The 16,315-nt window shown below is 37.3% G+C and overlaps 1 protein-coding gene across 5 annotated transcripts in view; it reads right to left on the bottom strand.

Annotated features, from left to right (window-relative positions):
• Nucleotides 1-16,315, bottom strand: part of CDKL5 (cyclin dependent kinase like 5) — a 146,816-nt gene that overhangs the window by 50,341 nt on the left and 80,160 nt on the right. For all 5 annotated transcript variants that reach the window (XM_054838338.1, XM_054838330.1, XM_054838308.1 and 2 more), the window contains 4 exons: nt 10,339-10,384; nt 7,206-7,342; nt 4,085-4,205; nt 2,828-2,887 (listed from right to left, as the gene is read on the bottom strand). In XM_054838338.1, the coding sequence (XP_054694313.1) occupies nt 2,828-2,887; nt 4,085-4,205; nt 7,206-7,342; nt 10,339-10,384 (364 nt within the window). The remainder of the gene's footprint in view (nt 1-2,827; nt 2,888-4,084; nt 4,206-7,205; nt 7,343-10,338; nt 10,385-16,315) is intronic.

Consider the following 16,315-nt stretch of genomic DNA (forward strand, 5'->3'; position numbering starts at 1 on the left):
CATGCCCCTAAGTGCCACATCTACACGCCTTTTAAATACCTCCAGGGATGGTGACTCAACCACTTCCCTGGGCAGCCTGTTCCAGTGCGTGATAACCCTTTTGGTGAAGAATTTTGTCCTAATATCCAATCTAAACCTCCCTCAGCGCAACTTGAGGCCATTTCCTCTTGTCCTGTCACTTGTTACTTGGGAGAAGAGACCAACAGCCACCTGGCTACAACCTCTTTTTCATATTAAAAGGCGAATTCTTATATTCCAATCTGTACATGTGTTCGGGAAATGCTTGTGGCTAATACCATTTTGACAGGCATTTTACAGTAATAGCTTGAGCTACTAGCAATAATGTTGATTAGCAATAAGGCTAAAAAATTAAAACTGATCGCAAATTATACGGGTTGCTTGGAATTTTAAATTCAACTAAATCTGAAACATTGATCAAAATTCAAACTAACCCACATGAACAATAAGAACATCAGAAATTCCCATAATTTAGTTTGCCTTCCTCAAGGTCGTGCCAAGCACTGCGAGTACATTGTGATTGAATGCCTTTTCCAACAGCAGAAAGAGAACGTGGCTGGAGAGTAGAGTATGAGCAAGCCAATGGACCAGAACATCACTGCTGACAGAATTCACATCATCTATATCTAGTGAGAAAACTGTCATCCCAGACGTGATCCTAGCATTTATGGGAAAATAAAAAGCCTGACAATACTGCTGCACAGAGGATGCTGACACGAGTTCACACGCAAAGATGTGTTAGCTGAAGGCATATGCCAACTCTAACAGTGAATGTTACTTTCGGGGGGACGTTCCGTGCCACCCTCCCCCGCCCCACAAAAAAAACCCAAACCAACAACCAAACAATCCACGAGGGAGTGAGTGCAAGGGCCAGGGAAGGCTCTTCCCCATGGCTGGGGAAGGAGGTTGGGGTGAACAGTTCCCATCAGGACCCATTCATGCCCCCACTGGCTGTTCCTGCTTATGATGCCGTTAGCCCCGGTTGGAGCACACATTGCTCAGGGGCAGGCACTGCCCGACGATTGATAAGCTCTGCACAAGGCAGTGATTGGGTCCTCTAACCATCCAAAGCTGGCACAGGGGGCGTATGCATGTGTGAATCATAGAATCCTAGAATGGTTTAGGTTGGAAGGGACCTGGTTCCAACCCTCCTGCCATAGGCAGGGACACCCTTTACTAGACCAGATTGCCCAAAGCCCCATCCAACCTAGCCTTGAACACTTCCAGGGAGGGGGCATCCACAGCCTCTCTGGGCAACCTGTTCCAGTGCCTCCCCACCCTCACAGCGAAGAATTTCTTCCTTACATCTAATCTGAACTTACCCCCCTGCAGCTTAATGCCATTACTCCTTGTCCTATCACTACATGCCTTTGTAAACAGTCCCTCTCCAGCTTTCCTGTACGCCCCCTTTAGGTGAAGGATTGGAGAGAGAGCAAAGTGTACGCTACACCAGCCTTCACCCCTCTGGGGGAGCCCTGGCCCTGCCACCCCCAGTAGGGTTTGCTTTGCAGGGGCAAGGCCCTGAAAAGAAGCGTGGGGTAAGGGAAAAATCCTGCCCCACCAGCTCTGGGCTCTGGCAGCGCTGCCAGGGCAGCCTGGGCACAGAGCTGCCAGGGGAGGGGGGCCACAGTGGTGCAGACAGGAGGCCTGTGGATACCAGAAAGGCAAAGGCACCAAGGGCACCGCATAACAGTACCCTGGTGTTCTGTCAGAGCTGTGCAGTTCCTTACATTGCAGAATAAATTGCCCTTAATTCAAAGAGCTCATATGGACCAAATCTTCTAAAGCTTCTCCTAGAATGGTTATTGTTTCTGAATGCTTAAGCAAAAATGCCTTTAGGATTAAAAGAAATAAGCAGCACTGCAAATGACACATGCCTTTTTGTGTTCATAAAAAACTATTTCAATCTATTTTTTTTAGCAGTTCTTCTTTTCATTCAAAATTGCAGAGGTTTGAAATGACAGCTTTCAAACCACTCTCACCGAAAAGTGCCCTTGGGTAGCGCTATGGAATTGGTTTTTATTTACCAAGCCAAACTGTAAGCTTTTGAGAGGGAATAATATTTTATTCTGTGTTTATGGAGCATTTAGAATAAAAATACAGATTGTTGGAACAGTGTACGCTCCGCCCTGTTGTCTTCTGGGGATTACTCAAAGTTCGCCTTGTCCTTGGGTGATGATTCTTCAAATCTTTAAAGCTGATGTTAAGTAGGTATGGATAGGTCAGGAAACATCAGAGTTAACATTACATGTACAACTCTGACTAACTTCCAGCCATTCAGTCATTAATCATATGTGGACACATGACTCTTTGAGCAACATAACAGTAAAACTTGACCTATAACTACACACATAACAGTCCATGAAAGCCAGTGGTTCAAAAAATATATATAAAAAATACATTAAAAATGCTTATTGTGTCTGTACTAAACAAAAAAGAATTATCTTTTCTTTTAATACACAGGCCAGATAAACCTAGAGTTTTGCTAGCCTCCTAATCAGCTTATCATCTGCACTTTTCTCAGCTGGGTGCCAGTAACACTGCTAGTGAAAACCTTGTCAAATATAGAAGAGATAATGGTGTGTTTCTATTGACATGTTAATACAGGTATTTCACGGGGTATGCAAATTAAGCCCAGAGATCGTTCAAATTAAAGTACTAGCCACAAACCTGAAAAAGTAATCAATTCTGACCACTAAAAGGGTTTTAAAGAGCACATACTGTAGAACTCGTAAGAATAAGGCAAAACTCCTCTGCAAGAGATTTTCTTTAAAAAGGTAAGAAGCAGGTATCTATCTACTGAACTTACCAAAGTCACACAACTTCAGAACATCATTGTGGCTTATTAAGAGATTCTCTGGCTTGATATCTGGTGTATCAGAATGAGAGAGAGAGAGAGAGAGAGAGAGAAACACAGTTAACTTCCCTTTTTAATTTTGAACTTTGTCAACAAATATTATTTCATTATAACGTATTTAGAGATATTCATGCAATCATAAATGAAGCATTACATGAGCAACTGCTGAAACAGCTTCCAGCAATTCAGTTTGTGAACATGCAGAATTAATTTTCTGCCTTTTGAAGTCTTTTAAACTGTTTCCCAACAAAATATGGGAAGATAAAAGGTGCTTTCAGATATATCTGGGCAGCAAACCAACATGCAGAATATTGCATATTGCAAAACAATACAAAGAACTGACATCTTATTGCCCAGTTAACCAATAAAATGTTAAGCGTGTTGTGCTCAACATTTTCAGTTATGATGATCTTCTTGATCATCTCTTGTCATTTGTTTAGAAAAACATATGCTGTCTAGTTTTAAGCCTGCTTTTTTTATTCCTATATGGATATTGTGGTATCCATATAGGGTATATTTTTCAAACTATGTTTTACAAAGTATTTTCAGACTCTTGCTTATGTTTGATCAGTCTCAAATATAAATAGTATATTGTATGAGACTTTTAATTTATTGGAAACATTAATTAGAAATGTTACTCTTGGAAAGCCACAAAGCAAAATACAATTTTATTAAATCAGGATAAAATACAGAACACTAGCTAAAGTCACACATCAAGATATGTACTCTAAGTGCTTGAAGCTTAGAGGGGAAAGTAAATATACAGAGCTGAACTCATGGGAACTGGGAGGAACTGCCTTAAGAAGTAAAACATGGGGGACCAAGCTTTAAGTTCTGGGTTATTTTTCTCCTAATACTCTATTATCAGATTCACAAGTAAAATGACTGAGCGCCATGAAATGTTTAAAAAAATTCCTTTTCCTTTGGCAACGTCTGTACTGCAATGCATATGATACAATCTTTGTATCATACCCCAAAGACAGTGGACAGCTAGATTTATATGTAGATGAATTTAGTTTTAAAATGATCTGAAGTCACGCAGCAGACATAAGACCCAGCCAAATGTAAAGATTTTTTTTTTTTCTGTTGATATAAAGCAATTGCTTATATTTATGTTAAATGCAAATTACTTCAAGCCGTACCATCTTTCCCTTTAGAAAGCAAATTCTTTCCCGGGGCTTATTTCCACGTGGAGAACTACACACTTACCTCTATGAACAATATCATTCTTATGGCACCAATGAATTGCTTTAATTAACTGGTAGATATAGCTTTTCACTTTTTCTGGTGGAACTCCATTGGGCATTTCTTCTAGCAATTCAAGCATATTCTAAATGTTTAAAAGACACATTATTTAGAAGAGTTATACTGTAGTTGCTGGAAGAGAACACGCTTTCAGCATTCTGAAGCAACATACTTAGGCCATGGAGCCTGGCTATGCAAAATCAGCAGTTTAACATTCAAGGAGTGGATTTTAATCATAAGCATACTCCTAGCTGTTTTCATTCTAGAGAAAGCCCTTGTGACGACAATAATCCTTAAAGGTGAACCACAAATATGCCATAAGTCCTTAAAAACTGGCATCAAATTGCTTAGCCTAAAACTTCTGAAAAGTCAGTTAGTTACAAAGAGTTGCTTAAACAGAAAGACCAGGTCAGTGTGGCTATAAGAAAAGTTTAGTAGAGCACAGCATTTTGTAAATATTTGACTGTGCCTTAACATACTGTTTTCTTCATTATTAAGCTAGTTCTGCTGCTTTGACGTAGCAAGGCCGTGATTAATCACAAACCATGTCTGTATGTGAATGGGTATAGTTAAAACAACACAAGCCTGTTAGTGCCAATGAAGTAACAGATATAAAAATGCCTCATAGGGGCATAAAGTGTAACCTAGGGAGTATCCTGTAGCTATATATTAGCTATATTGATCTTAGACATATTTGCACTACCGTAACTATGGCCATATTAACTGTTTTATGGATGTACCTAGGGAAAAAAAATAAACTGATTGTTTATACTAGCAAATTTCCCTGTGAAAAAGGACACTTAGATTCCCATTATGTTCGCAAATGTCTCCAATTTTGCACAATTAGAAGTACAATGGTGTTTGTACTCTGAATCCTGAATGAATAATGGGCAGCAGCAGCCCACTTGAAGAGAGAAAAGCGTTATTTACTGAATAATGAAATAGAAATAAGTATTTTGGCCATATTGCCTCGCACAACTCATTTAATTATGGATTTGAGCACTTGCAGATTTTTCATTTAAAACAAATTTACCTTGTCTTTGACAAACATCTTCTTTAGTTGTATAACAAAATTTTTGAGGTTTCTCTTCTAAGAGATTTTAATGAATACAAATATAAGACAAAACAAATGGAGACTTTGATAATATTTGAAAACATTTCTAAGTTTTGCAGTCTGTGGATAAATACTGGAAATTATGTGCTTCAGTGTAAGTTTCCTTAGAAATACACTTCAGATCTGAAAAAAGGAATTTTCTGTTAAAGAACCATAATGATTTTAGTTAGCCTCTTGACCACACAGAAGCCTGTGGATCTGGATAAGTCAGTCAAGAAGGTAGTGTTACAAATACAAACCAGAATAGTAGCATCAACACAGTGAGACATAATCCTATATGAAGACATTAACTAAGGGGATGATGAATAAAGGAGATTAGACTAAATGTGAATTTAAGTAATCTGGATTTGAGTATTGCAGAGCTAAGATCCCTAAAGGACACAAGGTACTCATCATCAGTTAAAACAAAAATTAGCCTACTACACCATATTTTATTTAATTCTTTCTACCCTTCCCTCATCCAAAAATACAGAAATCACTGGTCTTCAAAAGAAATTATTGTGGAAAATATTTGACTTATCTGAAAATGAGAAATGTTCGTAGACTGCAAAGTTTAACGAAAATAAAGATGACTATTAATACAGAAATTATATTAGGCATAGTCTATACATGATACCTTCCTTTATCATTATAGTCGTTTATTCCGATGCAAATAATGTTAGATATTGCAGCCTGGTGTTTTTACCAATATTAACAATTTTTGAAGTATACTCCTTATGACATGAATTAAATGTCTTTTACTTATGCTGCGCATCCAACCCACTACTATGGACAGCTTACCCAAATCAACTATAATAGAAAATTAAATGTATGTTCTAAGTTGGTGTGCGATCAAAGACATTCCACGCGTCTAGAAGAATTACAAGGAACACGTGTGGAACAAGTCAAGCTTTGGATGTCAGATCTAAGCAAGCTCCACAACATTAGAAATTGCTGATCTGCTGGTAAAAAACAAAATTGATTTCTGCCAGACTGTGGGCTAATATAGGTCACCTCGCATTATGCAATAAAGTTATACAACATAATAAATTGTAAACTGAGGTAAAGGAGACACAGTATTTAGGGTGAGGAATCTTTACACAAGAAATAATTGACTGAAGAGGACTAGCACTCAGCTAGACTGCAACATCACACTGGCAGGATATTAAATGAAAATTTAAGTCAAGGGAACAATATCTGTGAAAGCTACAGAGATACATATATTTAAGCTTGTGTTTATTTTTACTGTGTGTATCTGAATACCATCTAATAATTTCCATGAAGAAATGCTAAATGGACAGAATTCAGAGGGAAGGTCTACCTTCATCATGAAGGTTGCAAAAATAACAAAAGACCAATCTGTTCTAGGTTGTTTCTCCCTGGAAACAGACCAGGATGCTTGGCAGTAATAGGCCAATCTAAGAAACTTTTGGAATCATTTCAAATGAGGTCAAGATTGGATAATGACAGTGATCTTTACCAAATCCTTCTAAGCAACTATTGAAAGTGGCCTTGTTACAGAAATATACAAACAACTCCTATTTTTAACAGGGAAGGATGGAGAAAGTTGAAACAGATTCCAAGGTCAAAAGTCTATGATCTTGTTTTGAAAGACTACGTCAAGATTCATTACACAGCATAAGACAGGACAGTTAATCAGCATTACAATTAAAGCGGACTATAGAATTTGGATGGAATTTTTTCTTCAAATTATATGTATTCCAGTCTACATAATTTGAATACGTTTGTGTTCATATATGGAAGAACTTTTTTTTTTTAAATACCAACACATGAAGTAAAACCAACAGTATAGTTATCAGTATTGCTTTTTCACAATATATGTCTAATTGCAACAATTCAGATTGTATTAAAGTTCCTGCTGTTCCTCTTTATAGATTAGAATAGCTTAATTTTTAAAAGTAAAAGTAATTTGAAAGACTTTTTCCAGTAAGCTAATTTAACTGCGGCAAGCATACTACAAACTCGACTCACTTTTTCCACATATTCAAAAACTAAGTATAATTTTCCTCTTCTTCTGAAGGCTTCCTTCAGCTCCACTATGTTCTCCTGTTTCAAAGTGCGAAGCATTTTAAGCTCTCGTAAAGTGGTTTCTTTGACTTCTTCATTTTCTAGAGTGCAAAGTAAAAGTGACAGAGTAAAACTTATTAAAAAACAAAACAAAAACCCCAAGTAACAAGTGTCATAAATCTTTATTTTGAACCCCTGATTAAATTCTCTGTTTCTAGATGTTACAGAGAAAAAGGCTTATTTACCAGCGTGGACTCCCTCTGCTGCCTGGATGCTTCTGCACTGGAAGAGAGGTAACTGGTCACTGTGCTATCATTATGCAACCATCACAGACTTCCCATCTTTACCATCTAGGTTTTTAGTGGCAGAAAAGTCATAATAAATCATTTGCATTTCTATCTTTTTCATTATGAAGAGCGCTAATATGCTTTAAAAAATATGCATGTATGTGTGCAGACACATCCTCCACGCCACAAATACGTCACACCTGCATGAAGCACTGGCAAGGTTAATATGTCCTCAGCAGAAACAATGGAATGCAAAGCTGATGTTTGAACAACGTCAAAGAAATCTATTTGATTCTGAATTAGTTTTATTCTCCAAAAGCCATGACAAATTTTAAGACTGAAGCACACATCTGTAAGTCCTGTAAAGTTTCCCCATAAGGTTTTCAATGGAAATTCAGCAATGCAGACCAGTCTGGCAGTCACAGAGGGCAGTAGAGGAAGTACTGATTAAACGAAGCCTTGAATCTGATTCTGAGTCAAGAAATGTAACTGTTGTTCTGACAATTCAGTTGTCTAAAAGGTGGTGAAGAAAGGAGGAGTGTTTTACTAAAGCTTTGTACACTGCTTATCATCAAGGGGTCCTGAACTTACTGGGTTCTAAAGGATACTGCCAACGTAATGTCAAATTATATTAGGGGTTTTTTTTTTGTTTAGTAAAATGAAATCCATTAATTCATTAAATTTGCCCATGCACATGTAGAAGCAGGGTTCTTAATCTCTTAGAACTGCTATTGACAACAGAGGAATATTAAATGGGATATGATTGCATAAATTCAAAGCTAAATCACATTTCCAGGTCATGTACCACAAAGACAGTCAGAGACAGAGGAAGAAGAAACAAGGAAGAGAAATTGTTTTTCCAATCAAGCAAAAGGCAAAAACAGGTTTGCAGGGGAGAGAGAATAACACAGGTCCTGCAGACGCCTATAATCATCATCAGAAGAGAGAAAAAAAAATTTGAAGTGTAGCAGGAGAAAAGAGGAAAACAAAATACTATCATCACAAATGTTTTGATTAAAAAAATATATAATTTAGAGCAATCTAAATCATTTCATTTTAAAACCGAGTGCTCAGTGTTGGCTTGCATCAGCCTGATTACATAATTTCATCTATAACTAGACACTCTTTCCAGTGCATTTAGCATGCATGTGTCAAACAACAGCAAAAATTCAGTGAAACAAAAATGGCAATAGAAACAATTAGAGTATATTCAGATTTCTAATGAACTACCATATTAACAAGACAGATGTGAAATGGGCTGAATCCAATCCATCAAAAGAACTTCTGTCAGATTTCCAGAAACTTGTAAACAACTAGCTACAACTCTGAAAAGCAGTCATCAGTCATTTAAAGTGATATTACATAATACTCTTAGAAAGCCAGACCTAATGGCAATGTTGCATTTTTTGTTTTCATTTTTTGGTAGACAGGCAAATATAATAATCCTGTTTAGGGCTTAACTCTGAGATTCATTGCCTAGGATCTGTACTGAATAGCCATATTGAGTTCCAAAAAGCAACACAGAAGTACTCTCATGACCTGGTCAAGATGGTCACCACAATTATCTAATCTCCTACATTCTTTAACAGGGATTTAAAATGGATTTCTGAACAGCAGAGCTAAAAGTGTCTGGCAAAATCAGCTGCAAAGCAAAGAGTTTGCATTGCATAAAACAACAGACACAAATCTGACTTTGCTGTGCCTAACTGGCTCCGAAAATTACAGTTCTTGTAACCAACCACACCTCCATGGCCACCAGCAATCCTATAACAATAACAAAAAAGAAAAGTTTGCTAAAATAAAGTGCCTGCTGTTTCTTTAAACCACATCATTAGCTTTCAGCTAAAGCCTTTGTACACGGCAAATCATAGCTGCATTGCCTCAGACCGGGATGACTCGTCTTATTACTTCATACTTGGCTTCTCCTTCTGTTTGTGCTAGCCCATCAGGGATCAGGGCTAGCTTCTGATGTACGCAAGGTAGACAGTTGCTCTCGTGATTGATTGCCAGCTTTGCCTATGACAAGATACTTGGATTCACTGTCCCCCAACAAGCACGGGTCAGAGAGCCAGTCTTGTCTTGTACAGATCTTTGGGTTTATGACTGCTGGGTGAGGAATAGGTGTGTGCAGCACTGGCAATACTTTCCGTGTGTCCCGCCTTCTGCCACCCACTTTGCCAGCAACAGAAAGCCTTGCAGGAGTCGGCTCTTCTCCCCTCTCAGCAAACTCAGCAACACTGGAGAGTACGCAGAGGCTGCTGCGAGGGGGCAAAGAGCAAGCTTCTTGTGGAGCCTGCTGAAGGGAGGGCAGAGCTGCTGCCTCACTGCCCCCCTCCCTCAAATCCTCCCACAGATCCCTGAGAGTTCCCCAATTCCTCTTCGTACTACTGAGTTCCTCAGTGACTTCTCTCAGTCTCCTCCATTTACCCCTTTGAGTCCCCCTAACATTTAGATCCCCTCCCACAGATGAAGGGTGACAAAGCCCAAAGACTCTGCAAGCCACTACTACAAGAGGAGTTTTTGCCATTTTCTGATCACATCCAGACTCCAAGTGGTAGATCTTACTACCGTGTATGGCACCACAATCTCAGCCCTATTGATTGATGCACCAAGAAAGAAAGGTAGTTATCTAGTTGTATAATGCAGTCCCTAGGCAGGTATGAAGCATCAAGTACCTTGAATATTCACAGAGCTAATAAATCATTATCATTTTAAAATCATGTCTTGATATATGAGACTTCTTATTTTAACTGGAGAGATATTAACAATGTAGTTATTGACATGAAAGATTATGCAGCAGAAAAGGTTACCTTCACTGTCTTTAAATTTCTTGATAGCCACAATTTCATGTGTCTCCTGTAAAACAAAAGCAAAGAAAGGGAAATGAGCAAGATCTGTTGTGTGGTTTTTTGTCTTGGATTTTTTTCCCCTGAGCATCAGATAAAGAAAAAAAAAAAAGCATCCAGAGAAATTTCACAATGCAAAACGAAATTAACCAAGAATCTGGTAAATACCTCGGTGATCAGGCCAAATGCAATACAAAACCACATGTAGCAGATATGTCACAATTAGGAACCCCAGTATGAAAAAGCGAACTTAAATGCCAAAAATTAATATTTAAATACCTTATAGCAGATATGAACTAAATTTTCGGAAGAGTTGTTCCTGTGACTCTAGTAGTTTTGTTATTGTGAAAGTCAAACAATCCTTTATCTGACCAAAGTATGAGTGTGGGTGCTTATCTTTGTGAGCTGAAAAGGAAAATACTGTAGTAGCACGTGGCTAAGGCTTACTATGAGACATGTAATTTTTGTTGCCAAAAGTTTTTGAGTTTCAAAGTTCAAATATCCACAAAGATGATGATTTTAGGAAGGTAAATTCTCTGTGCCTCCTTAAAAAAAACCCCGTTGTCTTAAGGGAAGCGTATCCATAACCAGAATCACTAATTGCATTTGAAAGTGTTAATCTGTGCTTACAATATGGTCACAGGTGATAACTTCTTAACCCCTGCCTGCCTTTGCATTCATCTAGTATTCTCTGTTCTCACCAAACCTGATCATCATAGGTCACATTTTTCTCTTAAATGAAGACATTTCTCTTGTCAGGTGAACAGGAATGCATTTAGCACATGGCCAAAATACAGCCAACATGACATGACTCGTGCGGGTCTGTTCATACAGTGATGCAGCACCTGAGTTTTAGTATCATGATGGGGAAGAAGCTTTAAGGTCGCAGAGTAAGAGCACGAGAGCACACGGGCAGGAGGCTACTTCAGTTACTTGACGAGCTAGATCTAGCTTACACACCTTTGCCAAACATCACAATTTAAAAAAAAACCCCACACCATAACAATATCCCACTATTAATAACATACAAAGGCTGGATTGGACTACAGCAATAAAAAAAGTGAAGCCCTTCTGGAATACCTGAAGACATATGCATAACCAAGTATTGAATAATGCAAAACATTTACTCCATTTTTCACTTCAAATCATCATAAAACATGAACATGTAAACCATGTGCATTTAAAATAAAAGCACCTGGTGCTTTTAGAGAGGACTTGCGTTGCTTTTCTGCTACTGAAACCTGCCCTTCACATACACTGGTCTAATTGGAAGGCTGATACATTACATAAATTCAGCTGAGATACTGCAAAGGTCCAAGCACTACCCTTTGCTCAACCAATTTACTGAACAGCAAAGAAAACGATGTCAGAACTGAGGACATAATATGCATTTCAAGTTTGGAGTGATTCTGAAAGGCTTGTCTAGAACTTTTATGTCAAATACAGTTCCTAAATAAATTGTTTCAGGAAGCTTGCAAACTGAATGATGTAAACTAAACTGAACAGACTATCGTTACTACTAAGTTATAGTATTGTTATATTTATTAACTCTATAGTAATAATAATAATAGTTACTAGCACTATGAAGGAACACTGCTAAGAGGGTGAGTACATTTAGCTAATTTGACTGTATCTCGTATCTACTGTTAGGTGCTTTGGCTAATTAAGCCTCTGAAAGGTTTTTCAGAAAAGGAACACTGTAATTGCCCTCAAAAGCCTCTGCTGACTGTAACATGCCTATGTTTAGACAGTGTGCGTACACCACTTTGCAGATGAGCCAAATTTATCCATTAGCATTACATTTCTATTTCACATGAAGGAAAAGAAAAAAATCTGTAGATGTTTTGGTAAGCATCGAAAGGCCGTATTTTTATTCTTGAAGTAATGGCTAAGTAAACTGAAAGAAATGTAGGAGTTAAAACCTGTTGCTTCACACAGACAGCAATTCTGCACCATTCAAGAAATCTAGTCCATGTGACTTCTCTGCCATATGCTGCTGTCCCTGATGTGTACAGTGAATGTGATTATTGGGGAAATTAAGTTCTAAAAGCTCTTGGGTCACAGTCTTGCAAAGACTTATGTAAGATATGCTATCAGACATCCTCTAGGATTTTGACTATTCACAATATTTAAAGCACAAGTGGTTCTATGAAGAACAGAAACATAAAGACTTTAGCAACACACAAGGAAGAAAAAGTTATCCAAACAGCTCAAAATATTGTAACATTTTCATTTGAAAAATTTTCATTTGAAAAGCTTTATCACTTGTATTATTTCATTAGAGTAATTAATGTTGTCATAATTGAGCAATCAAAAATTTATACAGAACATATTCCCCATCTTAAAAAAAACCCCAACAAATAATATATTTAAACAACTCGAAGTGAAACAACACCTAATGAGACTAGACAAGAGGTGCTTTGAGGAGTTGCATTAGTAACATTTTATTCCTTCTTAGGGAGGGACATTCTTGTCTAGGTTTCTTGAAGGATCTCATCCTATCCAAATGGCATTCTCTAGGAATCAGCTACTGCTGAAGCAGTCAAGCCAAAGCTAAAATGGATACAAGGACACTGAAGATTACTGTGCATAGATTTTTAAATACAACACACCCGCTTGTCAAAAAGGCTATAACTTCCCTATGATGTGGAACACCTCCAAAACAGTAGAGTCTGGGAGTGCTGCAGCAGGCAGAACAGAAAATTGAGGCTGAGTGCACGTTTTCCATTTCTTGGTCGAGTGCTCTAAACCAACTAAATAGTTTATATGAGGTGACATAAAAAATAGTAGCTCCTTATCAATCATGTTTTAAACTAGTTTCCAAAGGAAGAATCCATCTCACATGCCCTGTTTGATTGTGTCTCCGTTTGCCATCCATCACCACTAGTAATTTTGACCTAGATGTCCAGTTTCAACCAAATCTTACAAAGAAATGCAAGTTCTAAAAAGAGAAAATGTCAAAAAACTTTCTCAAATTCATCAGCCATATATAGAATATCCTTCCTTGGGAGAAGAAAGTAGTAAGAACTGAATCTTCTATACATTGTATGATGTTGCAGACAAGCAGCATATGTAGCCTGTGCAACGAACTAACACGCCTAAGCATGGCTTTTGATCAGCCATTGTACATAATTGTCATTTACACAACCTAATAGAGAATTAGATTGGAAAACACAGAATATATTTGGTCTATGGATCAATTCAGCAGGCATATAGTAGGGGTGGCACTAGAGCTGTCAGACAATGCAGGCCCAATCTGAAGTTTCAAACAAGGACTGACATGCATTAGGTGCAAAACAAACAGACACCACATTGCTAAGCCCTGAGAAGATGGACAGAATCCATGACATGAAGAAAAGCAGAGCTTTGAGCAATGAGGGGATTCAACAGTGAAAATTCAGATTCCTGTGAGAATCTGAAAGATTCTTTACAGATCAAATTTAGACTTTGTTAATTAAATCTTTACTTAAGGAGATCTGAGCTCTTTTGTGGATCTGGTTCTCTGCTCCTCAAAATCAGGCCAAATTGCAATTCTCCAAAATAGAATTGTCATTCTCTAAAATATCTTTTTCTTTGCATTTCAAAAGGTTGGTTTTTTCCAAGACTGTACTCTGAAAAAGAACAGTACTGAAAACAACGTTCAGTCTGACTGATTACGGAAACCCTTCTCAGACAATAGCTCAGTATTCAACTCCTAGCATGGAAAATTCTCATATCTAATTAATGTATAATCTAGGTAGGTAAGCTGTTACTAGTTAATTCAATGTTTAAGTCAATGTTTGAAACTTCAATAAATGTCAAGGAAAGAAAAACTCAACTAATCCTAAATATTCTGTACTCTTTATGGAACACAGAACATCCCTTCTGATCTCTACTACTTACTACCACTAGCTTATATAATGAAATATGAAAATTTGAGTTCACTTAGATGTACTTTTGCTTCATTCAGCTACATTTATTACTAAGCATCTCATTATCTTGCTCTACTAAAAAATTCTGGCCTCAATATTTCACTTTACATTCTGAGGCAATGGCAAATTTGCTAATGCACAAGTCAAATCTCTCTAAGCATTGGTACCACCTCTGCTTATTGAGCACCTATATTATAAACATTGTATGTCATAAAACTGTAAGAAAAGCACTGTTTTACAGTTAAATATGCAACAACAGATGAATGTTACGGAAAAAAACGTTGTGTAAAAGTTGGGGATGTACACAAACTGGTTATTCAGACTCCATGATTACATGTGTCTAAAATGAGGCAAAATATGTCTCTTCTCCTTGTACAAATCTGCTAATACCATTTAATAAGGGTAAGACAAAAAATTCTTAATCCATGTCTGTTCCATTTGCTTCAATATAGAGGAGGAAGGAGATACTCTTCTGGTAGCCACCCACGGATTTCTCTCCCAAGTTTCCTCACAAGATTGTACCACTTGGTATTTCCTGTCACCAGCATCAAATTAGAAGAGCTCCCTGATTGAAAAGCATTTCATTTCATTTAAAGGATAGAGGTCTCCTGTATCTCCATTGTCTCTACACAATATATAGGACATGACAGTGTTTTTCCAAAACAGTGCAGGAAGGTATCTCTGTTTTTTTCTAGAAAAATCCTTGATGTTAGTGATGAGAGTACTCAAGGTGCCCCTCAGCATAACTCAAGAGCTTATAACTATAACCATTCTTCTCTGGAAAGAGAAACATATCCTATCAACTATATGCTGTTCTTGAAAATATCATGTGACACATACCCAAAAAATCTCTTCAAATGTTTGCCCCTATTTTGTTTCAAAGGTTTCCATTAGGATTTTTTTTTCCTTTTTCTTTTGCATATCAAGGAAAACTTGACACAAAGCAAAGGTCCACAAAAAGATTCTTGAAAACTATAGAAGATTATGTCTTTCGGAAAGTTACATCATTCAGCTATGATTTTACTGCCTCACCCTATATCATTACAAGAATTTCTCAAGCATGGATTTTTTTAAACAACTGAAAGAGTAAGTGTTTATAAAAATCAACAAACATGAGTAGAGATAGTGAGAGTCAACATCGAGCACATGCCATGGAGCAGCAGCACGTTGCTGCCTTTACTCAGGTGGTGCTGTTCCAGTAACATCTAGTACATCATATCACATCATAGTTTTATGCTGATATGTCAAGTGGCATATTAAGATATGATATTGCATGTTCTGTGATTGCCTCATGTTTTCCATCTGTACAAGTATGAGGCTCTAAGGCCCAAAGATAAATGCATACTTAACTTCTGCTAGAAAAAGTCAAATCAATTGCATTCTCTACTCATAGATAATATTTACATTTCATAAAAATAACTTAGAAGCAAGTAAGAAACTGTAATTTGATCCTCACTGATCCATAATTACATTCACATAATTTAGTTGGCCACAACAAAGACACACAGTAAAAAAATAACAAAATTCAGCCAAACATATCCTACAGCTAATGTCTTTTCTGAAAGAAGTAGTACAGTTTTACTTCAACTTGCATAAGCACTGTTATTTTCTTCAGCATTTAAGTGTTTAGAATAGATCTTTCAATAATCTTGAGTTTAGTAAAAAAGCACAGAACATTTAAGCAATCACCAGCGAGACAACAGAAGCCCATTAAACCATTACAAGATACTAAAGCATTTATTTTTCATGAGTTGCTTATAATGAAACTTTTAAAAACCCAGAAAATTAATTTTTCAAAATTACTCTCAAAACAAGAACAGAAAATATTAATAATTTAGTCAGTATCAATCAATGTATCATAAATGTAACATATGTCATTACAAAAGTCTTTAAACTTAGGCCAAACTACCTCGCAATGCAAGTTCTGAGAGGTAACAGGCATCACCACCTGCATGTAAATCAGATCCTTAAGACATCGCCCAGACACTGTCCTGAATCCATTTGTGTTCTGCCTTAAAACATGGCTACAT

This window comes from Grus americana, chromosome 1, assembly GCF_028858705.1.
Source record: "Grus americana isolate bGruAme1 chromosome 1, bGruAme1.mat, whole genome shotgun sequence".
Classification (NCBI taxonomy): Eukaryota; Metazoa; Chordata; class Aves; order Gruiformes; family Gruidae; genus Grus; species Grus americana.